This window comes from Furipterus horrens, unplaced genomic scaffold, assembly GCF_987537825.1.
Source record: "Furipterus horrens unplaced genomic scaffold, mFurHor1.1.pri manual_scaffold_3, whole genome shotgun sequence".
Lineage (NCBI taxonomy): Eukaryota > Metazoa > Chordata > Mammalia > Chiroptera > Furipteridae > Furipterus > Furipterus horrens.
The window spans coordinates 76079377-76101033 of NW_028327173.1; the positions used below are offsets into that span (position 1 = coordinate 76079377).

Consider the following 21657-nt stretch of genomic DNA (forward strand, 5'->3'; position numbering starts at 1 on the left):
AGAAAGAAATTTATAAGTTTATAGTAATGCTTAAAAAAACCTCATTGATTAGTTTTAGAAGATGCTAAACAATCAACACTAATTTTGAAAACTGGTAAACAGAAAGTATCGATCCCTTTTCTCACCTTTCCTGTATGAACTTGTACCTCATGGTAAACAAAAATTGACAAAAGAAAGTTTGTCTTCAGAACAGTACTCTTAGGTAATACAAGAGGAAGGAGAGACTAAATTAGAAAGCCACTACTGGCAACCCCTAATGACTCAATGACTCTCGGCAATGCTCATCAACCACTAACTTGCTTCATAATGGAAGTGCATGGCATCACACGAAATAATCTAGTCAAAAACTCAAATCTGAATCTGATTAAGCCTCGGAATCTAACTACTAGTTAATAACACAAACAGGCAACACTGAACCCTGGTAAACTGTGTGAGAGAATGCAATTAGCAAATGCTACGCTGTGGGAAATGCCGCAGTACAAACAACCTGGTTTCTTCCACAAATAAACTGCTATACAAAAAAGAGTAAAAAGGGAGCCAGTATATTAAAAACGACTTACAAGACATACAAATAAGAGTAATGAATGGACCTTGCTTGGATCCTGATTCAAATAAACTGTTTTAGGCTCTGGCCAGGTAGCTCAGTTGGTTAGAGTGTCATCCCAATATGCCATGGCTGTGGGTCTGATCCCGGGTAAGGGCACATACAATCAACCAATGAATGCATGAATGTGTGGAATAATAAATTCTCCCCCCCCAAAGTCAATCAATAAAAAAACATAAAATAAACTGCATTAAAAAACTGCAAAATGTGAATATTGCTGGATAAAGAATTAATGTTAATTATTTTTAGGTGTGAAATACATTGTGATTGTGTTTTTTTACAGGACTTGTCATCTTTTAGAGATATTTTCTGCTATCTTTAGATAAAATGGAATGATACATGAGAATTCTTTGAAAATAGCCAGGGCAATGGAGTAAGTAAGAGCACAGGTAACATAAGGTCAGCTATGAGCTGATAACTGTTAAAAGTGGGTGTGGGGCCCTGACTGGTGTGGCTCAGTTGGTTGGGCATCATCTTGCAAAGCGAAGGGTCGCTGATTCAATCCCTGGTCAGGGCACAAGCCTGGGCTGCGGGGGCAGTCCCCAGTCGGGGGCGTACAAAAGGCAACTGATCAATGTTGCTCTCTCACATCAATGTTTCGCTCCCTCTATTTATCCCTCCCTTCCCCACCTCTGTAAATATAAATAAACAATCTTTTAAAAATTAAAAAAAAAGAAAGGGTGATGGGTATGTGAGATTTGTATATGCTTAAAATTTTCAGTAATAGAAAATTTCCATAATAGAGACAAAATAATTCACTGATTCCAATCTTTGATGATGGCTCTCAGATAATTTTTCATATTATCGAATGGTTATGGATTTGGTACAGGTGATGCTAAGTTCTGATTACACATAGGTTTTCTTAAGATGGAATGACTGAACTGCATAGCAATTTTTTAAGGAAACTTCAGTTCTATATAAAGATCATCACATTGAACAGGCTATGGTATCACAAAATTAGGTTCCACAAGAGACCTGGATAACAATATCAATGCTCTTAACATCTTGAAACTATGTTTTTCTCAAGGTTCCTAGTCCTTTGGCACCATTCACGGAACAGGTGTGCCCCCTGATGCCCACCCACACCCACATACCCATTTTCACCACCATTTTTATAATTACCTCCTGAAGAATTACTAACACATAGATGCGAGTCAATCTCCATTATCCAAAGAGATATTAGTTGACTCTTATTTTCTGAAGATGGTACTACGAAAAGTTGGCATTATGACATTAAAATATTGAAAGGGCTTTTATAAATATCAGACATGCTTCTCTACTTGAGAGTCATTTTCCTACAAGACTGGCTCTCAAACTCCAGCATGCATTAGTATTACCTGAGAGCTTGCTAAAACAGATTTTCCTCAGGCCCTCTCAGGGTTTCTGACTCAGGTCTAAGTTTAGGCCCAAGAATTTACATGTTTAACAAGCACCCAGATGTTGCTGAGACCACACTTGAGAATTATCATCCTAGACCATCTTTATTATGGCTTTTTTCCCATCATGTTATGGGCATATACCATTATGTCAAAATACAAGGCCTGTTTTCTATTAATATTTATAGATTTCAAAGTCCTGCCACAGGGAAGGCATCCAATCCATTTTTTTTGTCAAATGAAATATTTCAATCACAGAATCTCAGAGATAACTGAAGTTCAGGGAACCTACGAGATGCACAAAAGGTCACAAAGTCTATAGCCCCAAGCGCAGCATTCTATAATCTGGATCTCAGGACTCCCACCCAGGCTGTGCCGCTCCACAGTTTAATCAAAAGACATCCACTGGGCCTGAAGTGAGACAAAATAAGTCCAAAGTAGCATGGGGCTAAATTCTTAAAGAATAATAATAAAATTCTCAATTAAGAAAATGCATTTACTAAAGAAAATAATTTTTAAATACACTATTTTGCTTTAGATCCTTTGGTCTTTCCAGGTTTGTCTACAAAGTATATAGGGGAGGTTATCATTCCAGAAAACTCAGGAACTCCTAGAAAATCCAGAAAGACATTAATGCTCATAGGCTGGTTCTCAAGCACTGAATAGATACCCTAATAGAGAAATTTACCCCTCCACTGTCTCCGTACAGCATGATCATGGTAAAACAATGAATGAAACTAAAACTGTTATTATTGGCTCATCTTTGGAGTCTACTCTTTCTAGATGTAACTAGATTTGAGCGAAAAGGACAATGACCACTTAGTAACTGTTGACTATATTCCAGAAATAGGATTAGATGGCTTCTAAATACTTTTGAAAGTATTCCCTTCAACAGCCCCATGAGATAGACATTATTGTTCCCCTTAAACAGACTAAAGTTCAGGAATTGCGTGCCTAGGACAAACTGGCAAGTCTCGATGTAAACCCAGGCCTCTCTCACCCCGAGACCGGGCTTCACCCACAGAGTTCAGCTGATGGTTTTCACCCCAGAGTGCCAGCACCTCGATCAGCGTTCAAAGAGCCCAACGCATCTGGGACATGACCTCTACCATCTACTTCTAAATCTTGTAAAAATGGAAGCGATTCTCTTCTTGCTTAATTTACTTTAATTTGTATCAGCAGCCAAAACATTTTAACATCAGGACAAATTCATTAAAGAAGGTTTTTCGACCCTGAGTTTGGCATATCCTTAAAGCTGACAAATAACGACGCGTAAAGCTATGCTGATTAATTTATATGAAGTCACAAATGGTGATAACTGAGTCACCTGATGCTTCCCTTAATGTAGACACCCGACTCAATACTCCTGACTTTGTACTCTCTAAGACTATTTCTAGAGGCCCAGGCGGGCCAGCAGCCGCCTGACCCCCAACCGCATCTCACCTTGGACTTTTGGGCCATCCCAGCTCAGAGGAGGGCTGTGGTCGCAGAGATGACCTCACCTTCTCATAGGCCAGAGGGAGGAAGAGCAGAATAGAAAAGGCTGCCCCATGCCATGTAAATGGGGCTGCTCTTCTAGAAAGTAACACTATAGCTAAGAAACTAATAAAAGGCTACTACTTTTTCTGATTTATGTATCACTAATGATGATGTTTTAAAACACCATCCTTTTTACGAGGTGCACATGAAGGAATTCAGTCAGGCAGGTCTTTGAAATAATAGTTTGCCCACTACCACCATTTGTTGTGATCCTTTTTATTGTGTCAATTTAAAAATCAAGCTTGTAAAACACACTGTGTAGAAAAACAAAAATAAGTCAACTTCCTTTAAAAATGTCTGAAGGAAAAGCCACATTGCTAGCAGCATCATTTAAATGCTGAGTTACACTGTCCCCTCTTGGCCAGGCCTCCCAACCCCCCAAGTACGGTCTCTTTTTTAAATAACAGCAAACATTGATGGTCATGCTTATCGAGTTTTAGAGTTCACTCCTGGCTGAGCAGGATGACACACTTGGCAGGGTCTGGACAAAGGCTGGTCTCTGTCATTCCATTATCAGTCAGATGGCCATGCACACAGATGCCTCGCATGCACTTGTCAAGCCCATGAGAGGGGTCGCTTGTGCTTGGACACCACAGTGTATCACACAGTCAGTGACGATACAGATAATAGCGCCCTCTTTGTCGCTACTCCCGAAGTTTAATTAACATGCCCTTGCAATTTATTTTGGGGGAAAAGATAATATATATATTAAAACAATTTTGGGATTATATGGCCAGATAAATACCACTTATCTCTTTTTCCGTATGTTAAGTCATTGCTATGTAGTACTCTTCTTGGAGTGCTTAACAATTGTGTTAGAGAAAGGACATCAAATGATGCTTAGAAATGTGATACACATTTTCATTTCACACTCCATCAGCTTTTACAACTGTAGCTCAATGAAATGTAAGGGAGAGCCTGGCAAACAGCCATATTTACCAAGGTAGAAAATAGGGGTCAGGTTACTGTTTTATAGAAAGAAAAAAATGTTTAATTTTCACTCCACATGACTAAAGAAGATATTCAGCTAACACCCTGGAGCAGCTATTTTCAACTGTTGTGCTGCAAGAATTTTTAAAACATGCGATACCTGACTATTTAGTTAGGGGCACTGACCTCTTTTCCCTTAGATTGTCAAATTAAAAAAATGTCAACAGCCAACCCAACAATAGTGATACAGTGTGAATGAATCAAAATTGTACTTATCTTTTTGTTAGGCAGGCATAAAATATATTTTTTGGTGTGCCACAGAATGTTAGTAATTAGTTTCTGTGTGCCATGAGATGAGCAAGGATGAAAACCGCTGCCCTAGTGACGCGCACCATAAGCACATTTACTGACGTGCTTTGCGCCTGTTAAACGGTAGGTTTTTACTATATTATAAAACAGCTTTGTAAAGCAAGAAAATATTTCTTCCCTTACTCCCTTCCATTCAGGATCTACTGACACAGAAGCATACTGGGTCAGACTGTCTTTGGTGTTAAATCTTTCACCTGAAAATAATGGCTTTTGCCTTCTGCTTCTAGGCTAGAAGCAGAAAGAGCTTATGCGCTTTACGGGCAGAGGGGAAAAAAGCTAAAGGCATCAGTGAGAATGCATCTTTCTCATTCAGATTTCTATCTGTCAGAAAAGATTAAAGCCTCATGCATACATAAAAAGGGTCCTATAAATGATAACAGAAACATGGTCTGGAATCATTGTGCACCTACAGCTGCTCTTTCACTAGCAGGGAGAGGGAAGGCATCTCTTACTCACCTCTGTTAAACCTGAGACTTCTCCTTTTGCTAATGGTTTGCTGATGGATGGTGTGTATACTTTGGCGTCTGATACCGGCTGCCCTTTCATAAAATGCTTTCCTGATTCATAAATGTCCACTTCGACCATTTTGCCCATGAATGTGGAGTTCTTTGGCACTAAAACCTTAAAAAAAATTTTTTTCAAAGGGTTAATTTTTTAAAATAAACTTTAAATTTTAGAACAGCTTTAAATTTATAGAATTACTGCAAAGAAAGCAGACTTCCTGTGTACCCCACACTCAGTTTCCCTATGAAAACATTTTACATTAGTATGAGAGACGTGTCACAATTAACCATTATTGGTGTATTACCATTAACTAAGTCCATACTTTATTGAGAATTCCTCAGCTGTCAACTAATGTTTTTTTTCTATTCTGGGATCCCATCCCAAGTGGACTCTATCTTCCAGCTGCTCCAGGACCTGGGGAGCTAGCAGGAAGGGAAGACACTGGGGGTGGGGTGGCAGGCTCTTTCATTGCAGGACGCCCACTGTCCTGAGGCATGTGGAAGGCAGACCTGGGAAATCCCCCAGCAGCCAGCCGGTGGCTTTTGGACAGGCCTTTGATATTCTGCTCTTGGCTGTCCCATGCAGTGAAGAAAACGAGACAACACTGATGAAAGCCTCAGACTTTTGATACCTTCCAAGTTAGCTGTCAGAGTACTGGTTTGAGCACACACTTCAAATAGAGGCCTGCATGTTTGCATGTATATATGTATGTATGTGTGTGTGTGTGCGCGCGTGTGTGTATGAGCATGTGTTTTGGGGGAAGAGAAACAACATTTAAAAGCAACCTTTTCAATAACCCATACATGGGTGTTTGGAGGTAAATGGCTCACTTAACTAATGGCAGCCATTCAATTAGTTCGATCTGTTATAAAATGCAGGCATTTGCTAGTTCTTCCTCCATGTAGAATCAGCTACTCTGAAGGGTACTTTGGCTGGTTCACAGGAAACTGTCAGATGGTCTCTTTCCACTGGAGATTTCGGAAAAAAGTACTTGTTTACCTTGAGCAAATGTTTCCCCTGCTTTGGGACTCACAGGTAGTCTGTATGCATTATGTTTCCCTCACACTTTTATTTTAATACTGTAGCTACTTGCCAATCTTTTAAAGTTAGGATCCAAAATAAATAGACTAATTCTAATCCAGCAATACTTTGATATCTTGATACAATCTTTACTTCTGGAACTCATCTTATTAGAAAAATAATTCGTATGAAATCTTTGATACTTAGTTGTAGAGACAAAAGTCAGATGAGAGCCAGAAGTTCCACAGCCAGTTTCTCTGAGAGGCCAGATTGGATCTTGGTCTTTCTGAGTTTGATTTTTTATGACCACCAAGTACACTGCTTCATCAAAGTATAGGAAGAAGGTCACCTGGGTGGTGAATTACTCATGGCAAGCAACTGAACTGAAAGAGCTTTAGTATCAGAATATGAAAGCCCTTTTAAATCAGTTTTTATACAACAAGAAAATCTCTAGAGTAAACTATCCCTGGGAGATTTGGTACTATTCTGGGGGAAAATAATTCGCCTTGATCTGCTGCCTTGATCTGAATGAAGGGCTCAGTGTTTTTCCCCCTCCGGTTTTAATAATTGGAAAAAGCCCGACTGCTTTAAATTGGAGGAAACAGCTAATGAGGCATGCCATTGCCTTTAAAATGAAGGGGAAAAAAGTTCCCTGCTGAGGCAAAAACCCAGATGGCAAGAGAAAGGAGAGGGAAGAGGCAACAAAAATACAATCAAGCTCCTCCCCAGGGCTGAGCAGAAAGTTGGCCTGAATAGAAAAACGGCTCTCTGGAGTCAATTAATGAGATGGAAAATGGGGAAGAGATTCGGCTCAAACATGGAGTGCTGGAAATCCTTCCTCTCCGCTGGGTACTGAGCAGGGCTTGTTTAGTCTGGGTCTTGAAAAGCTTCCGCTACCTCTCCTGGGAACCCAGCGCCCAGAATGAGATCGTTCCACGTGGAGACCTCTTCAGTTACTGCTTCCCTGCTTTCTCACATGCACAGTCCACTGCTCCTGACCATCCCTTACCTGACTTGCCCACACCGGTCTTAAGAGCCTTCCAAAGCTCTAATTCCAGCCGTGACCCATAGAAAAACATTTCACTTCTCATTTAATGAGAAAGGAACCAAAAGGAAGGAAAACCGATTTGATTTTAAAAGTTAATAATCCTGGAATGACCCATGAAATCCCTGTCCCCACGAGAGCCCCCCACCTACGAGGGCACACCCCACCGTAACATCCCAATGCCCCAGAAGGAGGCACGCTGTCTTCTTCATTCACTTCTGAGTTTTTACCACCTGGGGAGGTAGGGTCCAAAATGCTGAAACAGAAGCCTGGCTCCTGGTGGGGTAAGGCAGGCTAGCCTAATGCTAAATGGGCAGGGAAGGATGGCCTTCGGGTTGGCCTCCAAGACAATTCTCAGAGTAAAGTTGGTTTGACCCTTACACTCCCCAGAGGTGTCCACAAAATTTGAGTTGAATCCAAGGAACAGAGACTCTTCTCTCTTTGCTCCCAGCATTTTATCAAGTGGGAGTTAAAAAAAAAAAAAAAAACAAAAACTGAAACTAAACAAAAAACCAAACAACCAACCAATAAACCTGTCTGAGTGCCAGGACAGTAAGAGGAAATCCCTGCCCTCGCACACTGATGTCGCCCATGCAGACATCCTTCCTGTCTTTGGACGGGACTTTCCCCTGGGCCCTGCCAGGCTGTGGGAATTCTGGCAGGGGTAACTGCCTGCGCTCAACTCCCCAAAGCCTAAGGCTGGCCCTGTCAGAGGCTAATGAGGACTAAAACACATGTAATTCCTTTACAGAGAATGTTTTGTAGACTAAGCCACAAAGATAAGCCCTGTGTTAGCCTGGCTGGCTGCATGCTCTAAAATAGCCGTGCTCCAGGATTCTACAACCCTCTGCTCTTTCAAGTTCCTTCTGCTTAAAATGATTTACTTTCAGAAGTCCTTCTCACTTTGGAGAAAACTTAAGAACACAAAAGTATCTCATATCTCTTACCTGCTCATAGAATCTATTGTGTGCAACATAAAACTTGGAATCAAAAGATTCTTCTGTTACTAACACGCGTTGTCTTTCACCGATCTGGGAAGAGGAGAGAAAAAAGGAATGATAAGGGCAAACACTTGATAATTCAAAATAAATGCCAGCCCAAATAATTCTGGACAAGTAAGTAGTCTCCTTCTGAATTTAAAATAGACTACATTGCTAGTTACTTAACAGCTAATACAAAAATCATGGATTCAAATTTCCTGAAAGACATTATTAACTATATGGTAGTATAAAATGAGCATAGTATGAAATCTAATTTTCTTACATAACTATGAAACAAAACTTTATCTTATTTCCTTCTTCAACAGAAGATAATTACAGCTTCTAAGACATACAAAAATCTTCTAAATATCACTTTGTTTCTTAAACAAAGTTGCAAAACAAGCCAGAACAAGCTGCTTCTAATCCAAATTTACGAAAGTATTTTGGCAGTATGAAGGAGTAGTAATAAACATTAATTTGAATTATGAGGGATGTAAAACTAAAGAAAATGCTTCCAAAAAAACTAGTCATTAAGTCCTTGTACCTAAACATTTCATATGCTGCACACTACTCTGAAATTACTGATTAATTCACACAGCTATTTACCTATTATATACGTTTCCTCTGGCACAGGCAATTATCTCTTCTATGTTGCAGCCATGACCCCATATTCATATTTTTAAAGAGAAATACAGCAAAAATATGGGACTGCTAATTCTCTACAGGATTAATCTACATTTATTTATATTTATGATCTAAGCATGCATTTTTAATAACCAAGAAGTTAAATCAGATAAAACATGGGTTAAAGAAATGACTATTCTAAAATATCCTACCATTTCCAAGTTTATTCCACTGTGAAATGTAACATTTAAAGTATCAATTACTTATTTTTACAAGGTTGTCAAAATGTCTGATGTAGCAAACCAGTTGTATTAAATGACTGTGCCCAGAATTATTTTTGCCATTGCTACTCGGTAAATATAACCTTCCATGTTAAAGCACGTTGGCAGGAAGATTTTTAAAAAGCAATCCCTAGTCTCATATGTAGGGACTTGCCACTATGTTCAGGCAATTCCCATTTAGGAAACATAAACACAGCTGCACTGAGGAGACCACCTAACAATTAAGAAAAAACAAAGCAAAACCCAAACCCTCTTCAACATATAATGCCAATACCTAAATACAAGAGTTTACCTTTTTTTTTTTTTTTACTATCTCATTAAAAATGTAGCCCCCTTAGCCAAAGGTTGTATGGTTTCTAGGATGATACTTATTGAAGACTTATTTCACTCTCTGAAAACTAGTAATAGTTCCTGAAACATTAATTTCTTTTAAAAATCAAGTAGCAACAAAAGAAAGGTCCCCCAACTTCTACTTTGAGCTTCGTTCACTAAAAAAGACTGACAAATACTGGGTTTCACAGAAGTATATTTTTCTGCAACAAACCTTAGAATGTTTGCATACATTTCACAGTATGAGTTGCTTCTAACTTAGGATAAGTATCTGTTGATGGTTCTTAAGGAAATCTGCAATTGCACTCCATCTAACATTAAGTTTTCAGAAAACTAATCTAACAATAATATGAGGTAGCAGAGACACTGAAACCATATGCTGCTTCTTTCCTCTTGTTAATGTGGACAGTGGTAGTCATCATTTTGCTCTAGTTTATCTTGAGATAATAAAGATAACATATTAGCACGGAGCTAGAAAGACTTGCTATGTTTATACAATAGAGGGTAGGGGCTTTCCATTCACCATCAGATAACTATTTGTAGGTGAGTATTTAACTCTTACTTGCCAAAGGGATGCAGGAAAACTGCTATGTGCAGTATTTTATAGTGGCAAACAACTCTTCAGTCACCCTTTGGTCCTCTCAGCCATGGATGTTTTATCTCGTTGGTGAGGCTCTTAAAATTCCTCAGAGATACTGGGCAAGAATGAACATAAAAAAGCTAAAGTCTTGACCAAAAGCTGCTATAATCTATTCCCAGCACCTAGAAAAACCCCAACAAAAAGTAAGAAATGCTTTCTTCAATACTTTTTAAAGAATTACGTTATGAGGTGAATATAAAATACAACCTTTACCCTGCTCGCTGTGCCAAAAAAACAAAAAAACAAAACAAAACAAAACAAAACAAAAAAAAATACAACCTTTAAGAGAATCAGCTATTCAAATAGCCTTAAGGACAACAATAATGTTAAGGAAGGGGGAATTCAGGTAGAAATTAGAAAGATGCAACTTTGCCTAGGCGACAATAAGTAAGCTTATAGGCCACGGACATGTATAATAAACTTCACATCATTTTTTTTTTTTAATTAGTTGCCTCCCCCTATACTTTCCAAATGTTTTCTCCTTAACCCCACAAGCTAACCCAGTGTGGTTAAAGACCTGCATATAACAAGATTTAGGTTACTCATCAAGATTTGCCTACCATGAAGGGAGGAGCAATGGGGGAAAAAGTGGGACAACTGTAATAGAAAAACAATACAGCAGTCCCTCTCTATATCGCGGTTTACTTATCACGGCCTCACTGTATTGCGAGATTTAAAAAAATATTATATTTAATTATTTATCGCGGATTTTTTGCTATATTGCAGGATTTTGCAGTACTGTATACGTATGATGTTAAAGTTATGTAGGTTTAAGAGTGTAGAATATGTTTAAGAACATAAGTAGTGTTTATAAAAGTGTGGAAAAGGTTAATAAGGGAGTGGGAAAGGTTAATAAGGGACTGGGAATGGTTTATAAATGTGTGGGAAGGGTTTATAAAGCCTTAAAACATATATAAATACTAAAATAAACGTAAGGTTCCTATTTCGCAGATTTTCACCTTTCACGGGGAGGGCAGGGTCTAGAATGTAATACCCACGATAAATGAGGGAATACTGTGAAGAAAAAGGAAAAAAAAAGAAAAAGATTTGCCTACTAATGTCTCTGCTATTGAGCAAGGAATCCCAATCTAAGAGAAAAAAGGCAGGGCAATTGCAGAAAAAAAGACAAGGCCATGTATGCCCTCAGACAACAACCACCCAGATATGTATAATGCTAATGAGAGAAATAACCCACTGGAAGTGATCAGATCAGCCAGTCTTCTAGTCATGATGGAGATGAGCCGTGTCTCATCTGCCATTCTTCTGATACTCCTCTGAGAAGCTGAGTCAGCTTGCAAGGCCTCCTCACCAACAGAACCTTCCCTAACAACTGCACCCACTGACAGGAATGCAAGGTTATGTCACTGGTATAAGATAAGCCCTTCACAGAAGAAGATAACAAAAAGATTCCTTGTTTAGTTTCAAAATTGGACAAATTCCTGCAGATGTATGAGGTCAGAAATAATGGTTTTTGATAACTTTGTTACTAATAGCACACTCTGGCTGTTCAGCAGAGATGATTAAGATAAAAGTGGAATGACAAACCCAAAGAATGGTCTAGAAGTTGGCTTCAAGATAACCAGAACACTCAAGGACAGGAAGGGGAAGAGGGAACATGCCTCAATGTAATAAAGGCCATATGACAAACCCACAGCCAGCATCAAACTTAATGGGCAAAAACTATAAGAATTTCCCCCAAAATTGGGAACAAGATAGGAATGTCTGCTTTTACCATTTATTCAACATAGTACTGGAAGTCCTAGCCACAGCAATTGGACAAGAAGAAGAAATAAAAGGCATTCAAATTTAAAAAAAGGAAGTAAAACTGTCATTATTTGTAGATGACATGACACTGTATACAGAGAAACCTAAAGATTCCACCAAAAACTACTAGAATTGATTAATAAATTCAGTAAGTACCATGATACAAAATAAATATCCAGAAATCAGTTGCAATTTTACACACCAATAATGAACTATCAGAAAAGGAAACTAAGAAAATAAACCTATTCATAATTGCTTTAAAAAAATACCTAGGAATAAATTTAACCTACGATGTAAAATACCTGTACACAGAAAATTACAAGACACTGAAAAAAGAAACGGAAGATACAAATAAGTGAAAGCATATATCATTTTTATGGATAGGAGGAATTAACATCATTAAAATGTCTATAATACCTAAAGCAATCTATAGATTCAATGCAATTCCTATCAAGATACCAATGGCATATTTCACAGAACTAGAACAAATATTCCAAAAATTTATGTGGAACCTCAAAGACCCCAAATAGCCACAGCAATCTTAAAAAGAATAAAGTTGGAGGAATCATGCTACCTGATAGCCATAGTAATCAAAATGGCATGGTACCAGCATAGATCAATGAATGAGAATAGAGAGCCCAGAAATCAACCCAGCCCTTTATGTTCAATTATTTGACAATGGAAGAAAAAGATGCAATGGGGTAAAGATAAGTCTATTCAATAAATGGTGTTGGAAAAATTGGACGAATACATACAAAAAAATCAAACTAAACAACTTTCTACACCATACACAAGAATAAACTCAAAATGTATTAAAGACTCTTAAGTTAGACTCTAAACCACACAAATCCTAGAAGAAAACACAGACAGCAAAATCTCGGACATTTCCCATAGCAATATTTTTTTCTGATATATCTCCCCAGGCAAGGGAAACAAAAGAAAAAAAGTAAACAAATGGATCTACAACAAATTAAAAAGTTTTGGCATAGCATGGGAAACCATCAACAAAATGAAAAGATAATCTGCTAGATGGGTGAACATATTTGCCAATGATACATCTGAACAAGAGGTTAATATCCAAAATTTATAAAGAATTTATAAAACTTAATACCAAAAACCCTCCAAACAATCCAATTAAAAAAAAAAATGGGGAAAGGACCCGAACAGACACTTCTCTTAAGAAGACATACAGTTTGCCAATAGACATATGAAAAGATGCTCAATGTCACCACTCATCAGAAAGATGCAAACTAAAGCCAGCGAGATATCACCTCACACCTGCCAGAATAGCTATGATCAATAAATCAACAAACAGGTATTGGTGAAGATGTGGAGAAAAGGGAACCCTAGTGCCGGTTGCTTAGAATGCAGACTGATGCATTCACTATAAAAAGCAGTTTGGAGTTACCCCCCCCAAAATTATATATGGAACTGCCTTATGACCCAGCAATTACATTTCTGTGAATATATCCAAAGAAATTGGAAACACTAATTCAAAAGAATATAAGAATATAAGCATGTTCACTGCAGTATTTTTTTAATAGTCAAGATTTGGAAGTAGCCCAAGTGTTGATCAGTTGATGAGTGGATAAAAAAGCTGTGGTACATTTACACAATGGAATACTACTCGGCTGTAAAAAAAGAAGAAAATCTTACCCTTTGCAACAGCATGGATGGACCTGGAGAACACTGTGCTAAGTGAAATAAGCCAGACAGAGAAAGACAAATACCATATGATTTCACTCATACGTGGAACCTAATGAACAAACAGAAACAGACTCATAGATACAGAAAAACCCCGACAACTGTCATAGGGCAGAGATGTTGTGAGGCTGGGTGAAAAAGGGATTAAGTAAAACAAAAACAAAAATGGCTCATAGGCACAGACAATGTCATGGTGATTATCAGAGGGAAAGAGGGTTGGGGAGGCAGAAGAGGGTATAGTGGGGGATAAACGGTAATGGAAGGAGACCTGACTTGGGGCGGTGAACACACAACACAATATACAAACAAAAAGGGGGAAGAAAGGGGAAAGTGATGAGGATTGAGAAGGGATGGTCAGAAGCAGAAATGTATAGTTCTAGCAGAACCCTGGGAGAGAGGAAGCGTTACTCAATAACATCCAATGCCACATATTTGAATTGAACAGGAGGGTGGGAGGACTCAGAGTTTGGGTAGGTTATCTTTAAGATAAAAAGAGGTTTGACTACATTTTGGGCCTTCACATTCCTCACCAGTCTTGTTAGAAGTGACAAGGAGTGGGGGGAGGAGAGTAAAGCTGAGGTAGGATTATAATATTTAAAGAATGTTTCAGTTCCAAAATTCTAAGTCATCATTCATGGTAGAACTGTAGGTTAGGAACTGCTATGCGCACAGGGTTTCAGGTAAAGGAAATATGCACTCTAAATCCAGGCGCTTGTTTCTTACAGTAAATGTATGCTTGGAGCCCTCTGCAAATTACCATCACTTTTTTGTCACACTTCAAGTAACAAGGTAATCTTTAATACCCATCAAGAAACATTTACAAAGTCTCTTAAAAAGCTATGGAGTGACCTGAACCTAAAGAAGCCTGTCAAAATCTTCCCACAGGGGCTGTTTTTTTTTTTTGTTTGTTTGTTTTTGTTTTTGTTCTTTAAATAATCCTAAGGAAGATGTCCCTTTTCCTTTTAATTTGCTATATAGCTATATAACTTATAGTTGATTAAATACAATGCTTATTTAGTTTCTACAACAGTTTAGAGTTTAAGAACTTGGGGTGGGAATTCAACTCCCTGCTATATCATTTCTATGGGAAACTCAAGTTTCCATTGACAAAGTTCGACCCTCAGGACATTTGTCAGGACTTTTGAAAGTGGCTTTCGGTCCTGGCACCTACTTTAACAAGATAGGCATACGCTGTAATTCATTCACCCGAAGTCAGTGGAGAAAATAATTAGGCCATTTTAACCTGACTTTTAAAAAGACGTTTTATGTAAAGTGAATGATAAAAATAGTCTTGTAAAACCATCCCTGCATCTCACAGATCGGGTCACTGGAGTGAGGACAGGTGCAGAATCCCGCCACCTGGTAGAGTCCCTGGGGCCTGGCCTGGCTGTGGAAGGAGGGCAGCATAGCTTCCCAGGCCTTGCTGAAGAAAACAGGAGAAAAGCTCGTATGCGTTTTTGTTTTGGAACCACGCAGGCAGAACATAAAGACACTATGCCCCTAACTGGACAAAGAAGGTAAAAACCTGAAGGGGGTTTAGCAATCTGATATCACAGACAGGAAACTGAGTTCCTGCCCGTTGCGGTGAGTTGCGCAGTGGCAGAGAAGAGGAGGAAGTCTTGGAAGCGCTGCCGCCCCTGGAGGCCTCCTACCGAACTGCTAGCCATAGAAAACAACGTCACGGATCTAATTCTGCAGTGCATGAATTTTCCTTGAGTAGAGAAACATCTGGGACAAACAAAAAGCAATGTTTTTTACATTCCATTTGTGGGTAGATTTTTCAGTACTGTTACATAATCAGCTAAGCTGTGTTATTTGTGTCACATCTATGCTTAAAATTTCCCAAGTGCCTTAAGTTGTGAGAAACATCAGTTCTAACCATATGGCCAGATAACACATACACAAAAACACACTTGCATTTAAAAAAGCAGTGGTTTTCAACAGAATCTGGTTGCTGAATGAATGCTCATTCAAGCACAATCTATTTCTTTATTTTTCCTAAAACAGACAATATTCTACATGGCTATATAAAGATTCAAAGAGAGAAACTAAAAAGAATTGCTTCAAGACATGCAGACAATACCAAAATTAAACAAAGACATTTAGAGTACCTGGGCCTTCACTTTTAGTCCAGTAAGAAATATTACTGGTATAAATACTCCTTGGATCAGAAGAAGAAAAAAGTTTCTTTTAAATTCATATATGACTTTAAATATAAACTTTACATCAAGTTAATTTTCTTTTTACTTCTTTGTTTTTTTCCTCATGTTTGTTTTCCTTAAGCAGAAAAGGCTGAGAAGTGGCTTTAGAAAACAATTTCAATTCAATTTCTTCTCTCAAGGATTAGTTTAGGTTAGAGTTCAATATTTCAATGTAATTTCTCAGAGTATCAAAACAACTTACAAAGGACAGATATATTTGAGGACCAGTGTTAAGAGAAATACTTATTTCCTGGAAACACTTACAAGAAGGTAAAGAAATTATTTTGCTGCCCATGAAAAGTTTCTAGCAATTAATGTTTCTGTCTAATTACCTGAGGAAAAAAATGGAGATTAAAACACACATATCAAATCTCTCATAATCATTTATATCAAGTTCCTAAAAACCTTTGAATTCTACCTCTGTTTATCCTGCAAAATATTCTGACATGCTACTTCTGCAGCTATGTTTTTAAAAAAAATTATAGATAATAAAAAACAATTTCTCTACCTGGCTGGTTTCTGAATGCATGACTCTGGGAAATGTCAAATGTCTTTCTTTACTTCCAGTCAAATTAGCTTTTTTATTTTCCCTCCAAAGCTGCCTGGAACATGTTAAACACAAGGCTGTGACCTTAAACTCTGAAATAATATTTCTAGTGTCTGTGCAAAAGCCTGCCCTCACATACACCTTTAGACTAATTACTGCAGTGTAATGTTGCCAGTGAACCACTGTAATTACACTTGGAGAAAAGTATGGTCTTGTTCTTTCCTAGCTAATGAAAATGATAACCTTTCCATTTTGATCCATCATTCACAACGGGCAGAGCATGCAATGCTGGGTCTCCAGGGTATACAGTAATTTTCCTGACTGTTTATGTACACTTCTGCTTTCTGGCCCTGCAAAAGCGGGAATTAAAGAACCAGGCATACTTATGCTAAAAACAGTCAACAGTAATAATAGCAATAACATTAAAATTTAATATCATCCTTACTCCATAGTGCCATTCAATAATGAAACAGGGCCTTGACACAGGAATGTGTGTCAAAATGATGATAGCATAAAAAACAAGTAATGAGAATCATAGTCCATTGTATTCAAAATGCTTGCCATCAGTTTATTGGTGTAGGTAAGGATGATTGAGAGAAAATGTTGGACAGTTTATTGTCACAGAGGCTGGATTTGTATGACTTTTAAACTATGACATAAAATACATTCTATTAGATTAAAAAAGATAGTGTTAAAAGAAAACACATTCCTCAGCTTTACTTATTAATGCAATTAAAAACATCCAAAAGGGAAAGAATGTCCCTTTAAGTATTTAATCTATATGTATTTATTAATTGCCATGAATATCTTAGTGGCCCTATTATTCCTTCCTCATATTTCAGAAATAATGTAGACATGTAGGAAAACAAAAATAATTTGGCTTTTTAAAGTCCTTCTCAAAGCAATGATATGAGATACAAAGACCAGACCCAAGGTGGTTCTGTTGAATCAAGCCAGACTACGACATTTCTTCTGACAACAGCCTGGGTGCTGTTTTCTTCAATCACTGGCTAATATTTTTTCTAACCACGTGTCCATCCCAGTAAGAGAAAGACAACCCAACTATCTCCATCACTTCCACCTTCCTGATCTTTTTCTTACTGGTCTCCATCAGTCATGACTCAAAAAGTCTGGGCCAATCTTCTTTGATGGGCTTCTCACAAAGGCGACCACACCTACGGCTCAGAACTACTCAACAAGACTGCCTTCTTGGAAAGTGTCTTTACAATTTTTGTCTCACTGAGGAAACAATAAATGAACCAGATTACAAAGAGAAAGACAACCGAGTTTTAGAGATTTAGTGTTCACGTAATCTAGTAATATAAGTAATTCCTTGCTAATTCCCCTCATGCCTTTGCTCAAAAGCCCCCATTCCAAAAGCACTGAGCGATGACTGCTGAGACCCGGGGAACTGCAGTCTCTTCCACGACCAAACAGTGGAAGACACAGAAGAATTCAAAGAGAGATTCAGACACTTGGAAGAAAAAATGTGTGGGTGCGGTATGCGGTGAAAGAAGGCTCCTTTTCAAATATTGAATTATAGGAGAAGATGCATAAGTTGCAGCTCACCTCGCCTCTAAATGTGAATTTTTGGAATCATGAATTCAGAGCTGGCATGGGTGGAATAATTAATAGATCATTTAGTTCAAACTCTCCATTTTACAGAGGAGAAGACTAAGGCCTGTTAGAGATTAAGTGATGTGGTCAAACATACAGATTGCAATATTTATCCACAGACTAAACATGGATTTTATCCTGACATTTGTTTTTAGGTAAGTGAATTCTTCATTGACTCTAAGCCTGCACCATCCTGGACAGTGGCAATGACACGTGACTCTTGAGAACTTAAAATGTGGCAAATCTCAATTGAGATGTGCTGTAAAATACACTCCCGTACAAACACACGCCAGATTTCAAAAACTTAACATGAATACAGAGTGCAAACTATTAATTTTATATTGATTACATGTTGAAATATTTTTGATACATTGAGTTAAATACATTATTAAAATTAATTTCACCTCTTTTTAAAAAAAAACATTTTTAGTGCAGTTACCAGAAAATTTATATAAGTATCTGTGGTTCACACTATATTTCTATTGGAGAGGGCTGCTCTGAAACATTACTATCTAGTTTTTAAGGATTTAACAGAAATCCCCCATTTCACTATTTAGAAAGAACCATATTTGTCATTTAAAAAATATTTTTTAACTCATCCTGAACACTCTTAATTGCAGTAATCATGTAAATGTAACACTTTAATTTTAAGAAAGAATGCATACATATCTATAAATTGTAAAGACAGGAACTTTGAATTGCTAAACTTGTTTTTTGTTTTTTTTTTGATCTTAAAATTATTGCTTCCAACTTTCTGGTTGACCACGGCCGCTCCAAAAGCTAAACCATGATCAACTTGTTTGTTATTTTTAGGGAAATCCGGGCATCCAAGGAGAGTACATATGCATTTTCCAATCTGTCATTTCCCATTTTGTGTAGCTACAAAAACAACCATATAAAAAACAATGGCGTATGGATGAAAAAGGCAAAAGTCGATCATTATCAAATCCATTTTTTCAAAAGCCCTAAAGGAATGTCCAAAATACGTACTGCCTTTGGTAAGATAAATCTTTGGTATTCAACCCTGTTACCAAAGAACTCATCATAGATGTGAGCAATAAATAACACGTGCAGTACACACCGCCATCTTTCAACCATTTGCCAGTCAGAATTGAGGCTGAGGAAGCAGAAAGGATTAAGCTGAAATCAAAGGCAGCCAAGCTCTAATGGTGTCTAATTAGCATAACAAAAACACTGCCACAGTCTTTCAGCAGTGGGCAATACATCTCATTAAAGAAGACTGAATAACAATTATTCTCTTCTGCTCCCCCACCCCACCCCCACACTTCTTGGCTTAGCTCTGGGAGACCCTGGGAGCTCAGCTTGAGAGCTTCTGCTTTATTGGCCTGGCATTCAGGCTGCAGGCTAAAGAGCCCACTTGTATTACTGTGCACCTGCACCTCAATGCTTTATCCAGATTTCCTCTCCTGCTGTGAAAATGCAGCGTCTTCTAGCACACACAAGTCCCGCTATGCAGTCTGTAGGTACATAATTTTGAGAAATGGTAATGATGACCTGCACAGATGAACACTAGTTCCCCCTACAATGTCTTTACTTAAAGAAAAGTGACCTATTTTCTTCTCTTCACCTATTGTTTTTCCCCTTTAATATTACTTCAGTCTCAGAGTTAATGAAGCTAAATTAAAATTCTACCAAATTTTACTGCGACCAGCAATGAGCTGTGAGCATGCACGCGCACGCGCGCGCACCACACATCATGCTGTTTCATGGGAGTAGTTTGATCCTGACCTATTCCCTCTCCCTGTTTCCTTTTGATGACAGACAACTGAGAAAACATGAAACTCAATAAAATAAAATTGAGGTTGCAGGTAAGCACGTGGGTAGTTTTTGTATAAATTTAAGTCAAGAATAAGAGTCGACTTAAACCAAGAATAAAAATACATTCCAGGGTGATTACTAAACAAAGATGCAGGCTTCAAGTAATCCTATGCACTTTTTCATACCAATCTACTTTGGGGGAAGGACTAAGTGGGAAGAGGAGAGAAATGAACCGAGTTATTTAATTCAAACAATTTCCAATTCTGAGTGATATTTTTTGATCACTTTCAAAAGGAATCTAGTTATGAGGACTGCTTTGATTAAAAACATTTAAAAAAAAAATAGATTTCTTGTATGCCCTGACTGGGGATAGAACCGGCAAACTTGGTGTACTGAGATGATGTTTGAACCCACTGAGCACTCGGCCAGGGCCCTGCTTTGATTTCTTTTTTAAGGCTTCCTCTGCCAAACACAATATTACATAGTCTACTTAAACCTGAACACTGCCATGTCTGCAAACTGCTCTAGGACAATCTGTTTATCACAGATGTAGACAGGAACCTCTGCAATTGTTACTGAGACTAAATAGCAGAAATGAGCCAACTCACTGAGTAGCTGGGAAAACCTACTGAACCTCTTTAGTAAGTGGATTTTCCAAACTGCTGTAAAGTTACTGCATTGCAGGAACTTAGAGACCTCGAGACTATTCAAGTCTTTAACATTATAGACTGGAGGCCTGGTGTGAGACATTTTAATGCTATACATACTCTGCATGTGGTAGTACACAGTTAAAATAAAACTTGGCACATCACCCAAATCCTAAAATGCCCTTCTCTATGTGCTGACCTACTCAGCATTCAAAAACCAGCAGGTTTCTTATGCCTTCCATCCTACAAGTAGAGAGAATTTTTAAAAAAATCCTCTGTCTTACTGACTTTCTCATGTTTGACTGATCACACTGTAATTTTTTACTTCTTGCCTACTTCCTCCCTAAAGTTTTACCAAAAGTAGTATCCCAGTGTAACACATTAATATAAATTCCACACTGCTTTATATTTTAAAGTGCAGTAATTCTGTTTTAAATCCCCAGTCAGTGAGAGATCTTTCAGTCTGTGGCCTTATGTCTTACCTACGGGTTTCTGGGTACATTGGTGCAGTCTCCCTCCCTTTCAAGGCAGGGCCTCAGCCTTAAGGGAGAGAAGAGCTGGAAGAGCATTAGTCAGTCAGTCAAGAAGCCTGTAGTTCTGCATCTGCCACTAACTAACCGGCTGTTTGACTCTGAGCAAATCATTTCACTTTGCGGCCCCAGTTTCCTCACCTAAAAAAGCAGGGTATTTTGAAATCAATAACCCTTAAGGCCATTTTGGACTCACATATCCTGTTTCTACATTAAGAGCTGCATCGGGAGGCAGGACCAGCACGGTGGCCTGCAGTGCACATCAGGGCCCCCGAGGGAAGGGAGGTCCTGCTGGCAGGGGCTGGGGTGTCCCCAGGACAGGGCCAGGGGCAGGCCCTGACAGCCTGTCACTGGTCTCATCCCCGCTGTTCCTGCCTTTCACTTCCAGAGCTGACATACAGTCTGGGATTAACTATGGTTGCCGAAGGCAAGGATGAATGAAAGAATGCACAGAAGCAACATTTCAGTGATTGAGTTTACCTGTCTGAAAGAAATAATTAAAATAATGACCACACCTGAATCTTGAGTTGTCTTCAGATTATAACCCAGCTTTTGGGAGCCAGTGTAAGTGCTGGAAAAGCTTGACTACTACTGGTTAACACAGCTGCGAGCACTACTGCTGCCAG

The 21657-nt window shown here is 38.4% G+C and overlaps 1 protein-coding gene across 4 annotated transcripts in view; it reads right to left on the reverse strand.

Annotated features, from left to right (window-relative positions):
• CDKAL1 (CDKAL1 threonylcarbamoyladenosine tRNA methylthiotransferase) overlaps nt 1-21657 on the reverse strand; it is a 638543-nt gene that overhangs the window by 32146 nt on the left and 584740 nt on the right. For all 4 annotated transcript variants that reach the window (XM_090271743.1, XM_090271744.1, XM_090271742.1 and 1 more), the window contains 2 exons: nt 8335-8418; nt 5275-5439 (listed from right to left, as the gene is read on the reverse strand). In XM_090271743.1, coding sequence (XP_090127869.1) covers nt 5275-5439; nt 8335-8418 — 249 coding nt within the window. The remainder of the gene's footprint in view (nt 1-5274; nt 5440-8334; nt 8419-21657) is intronic.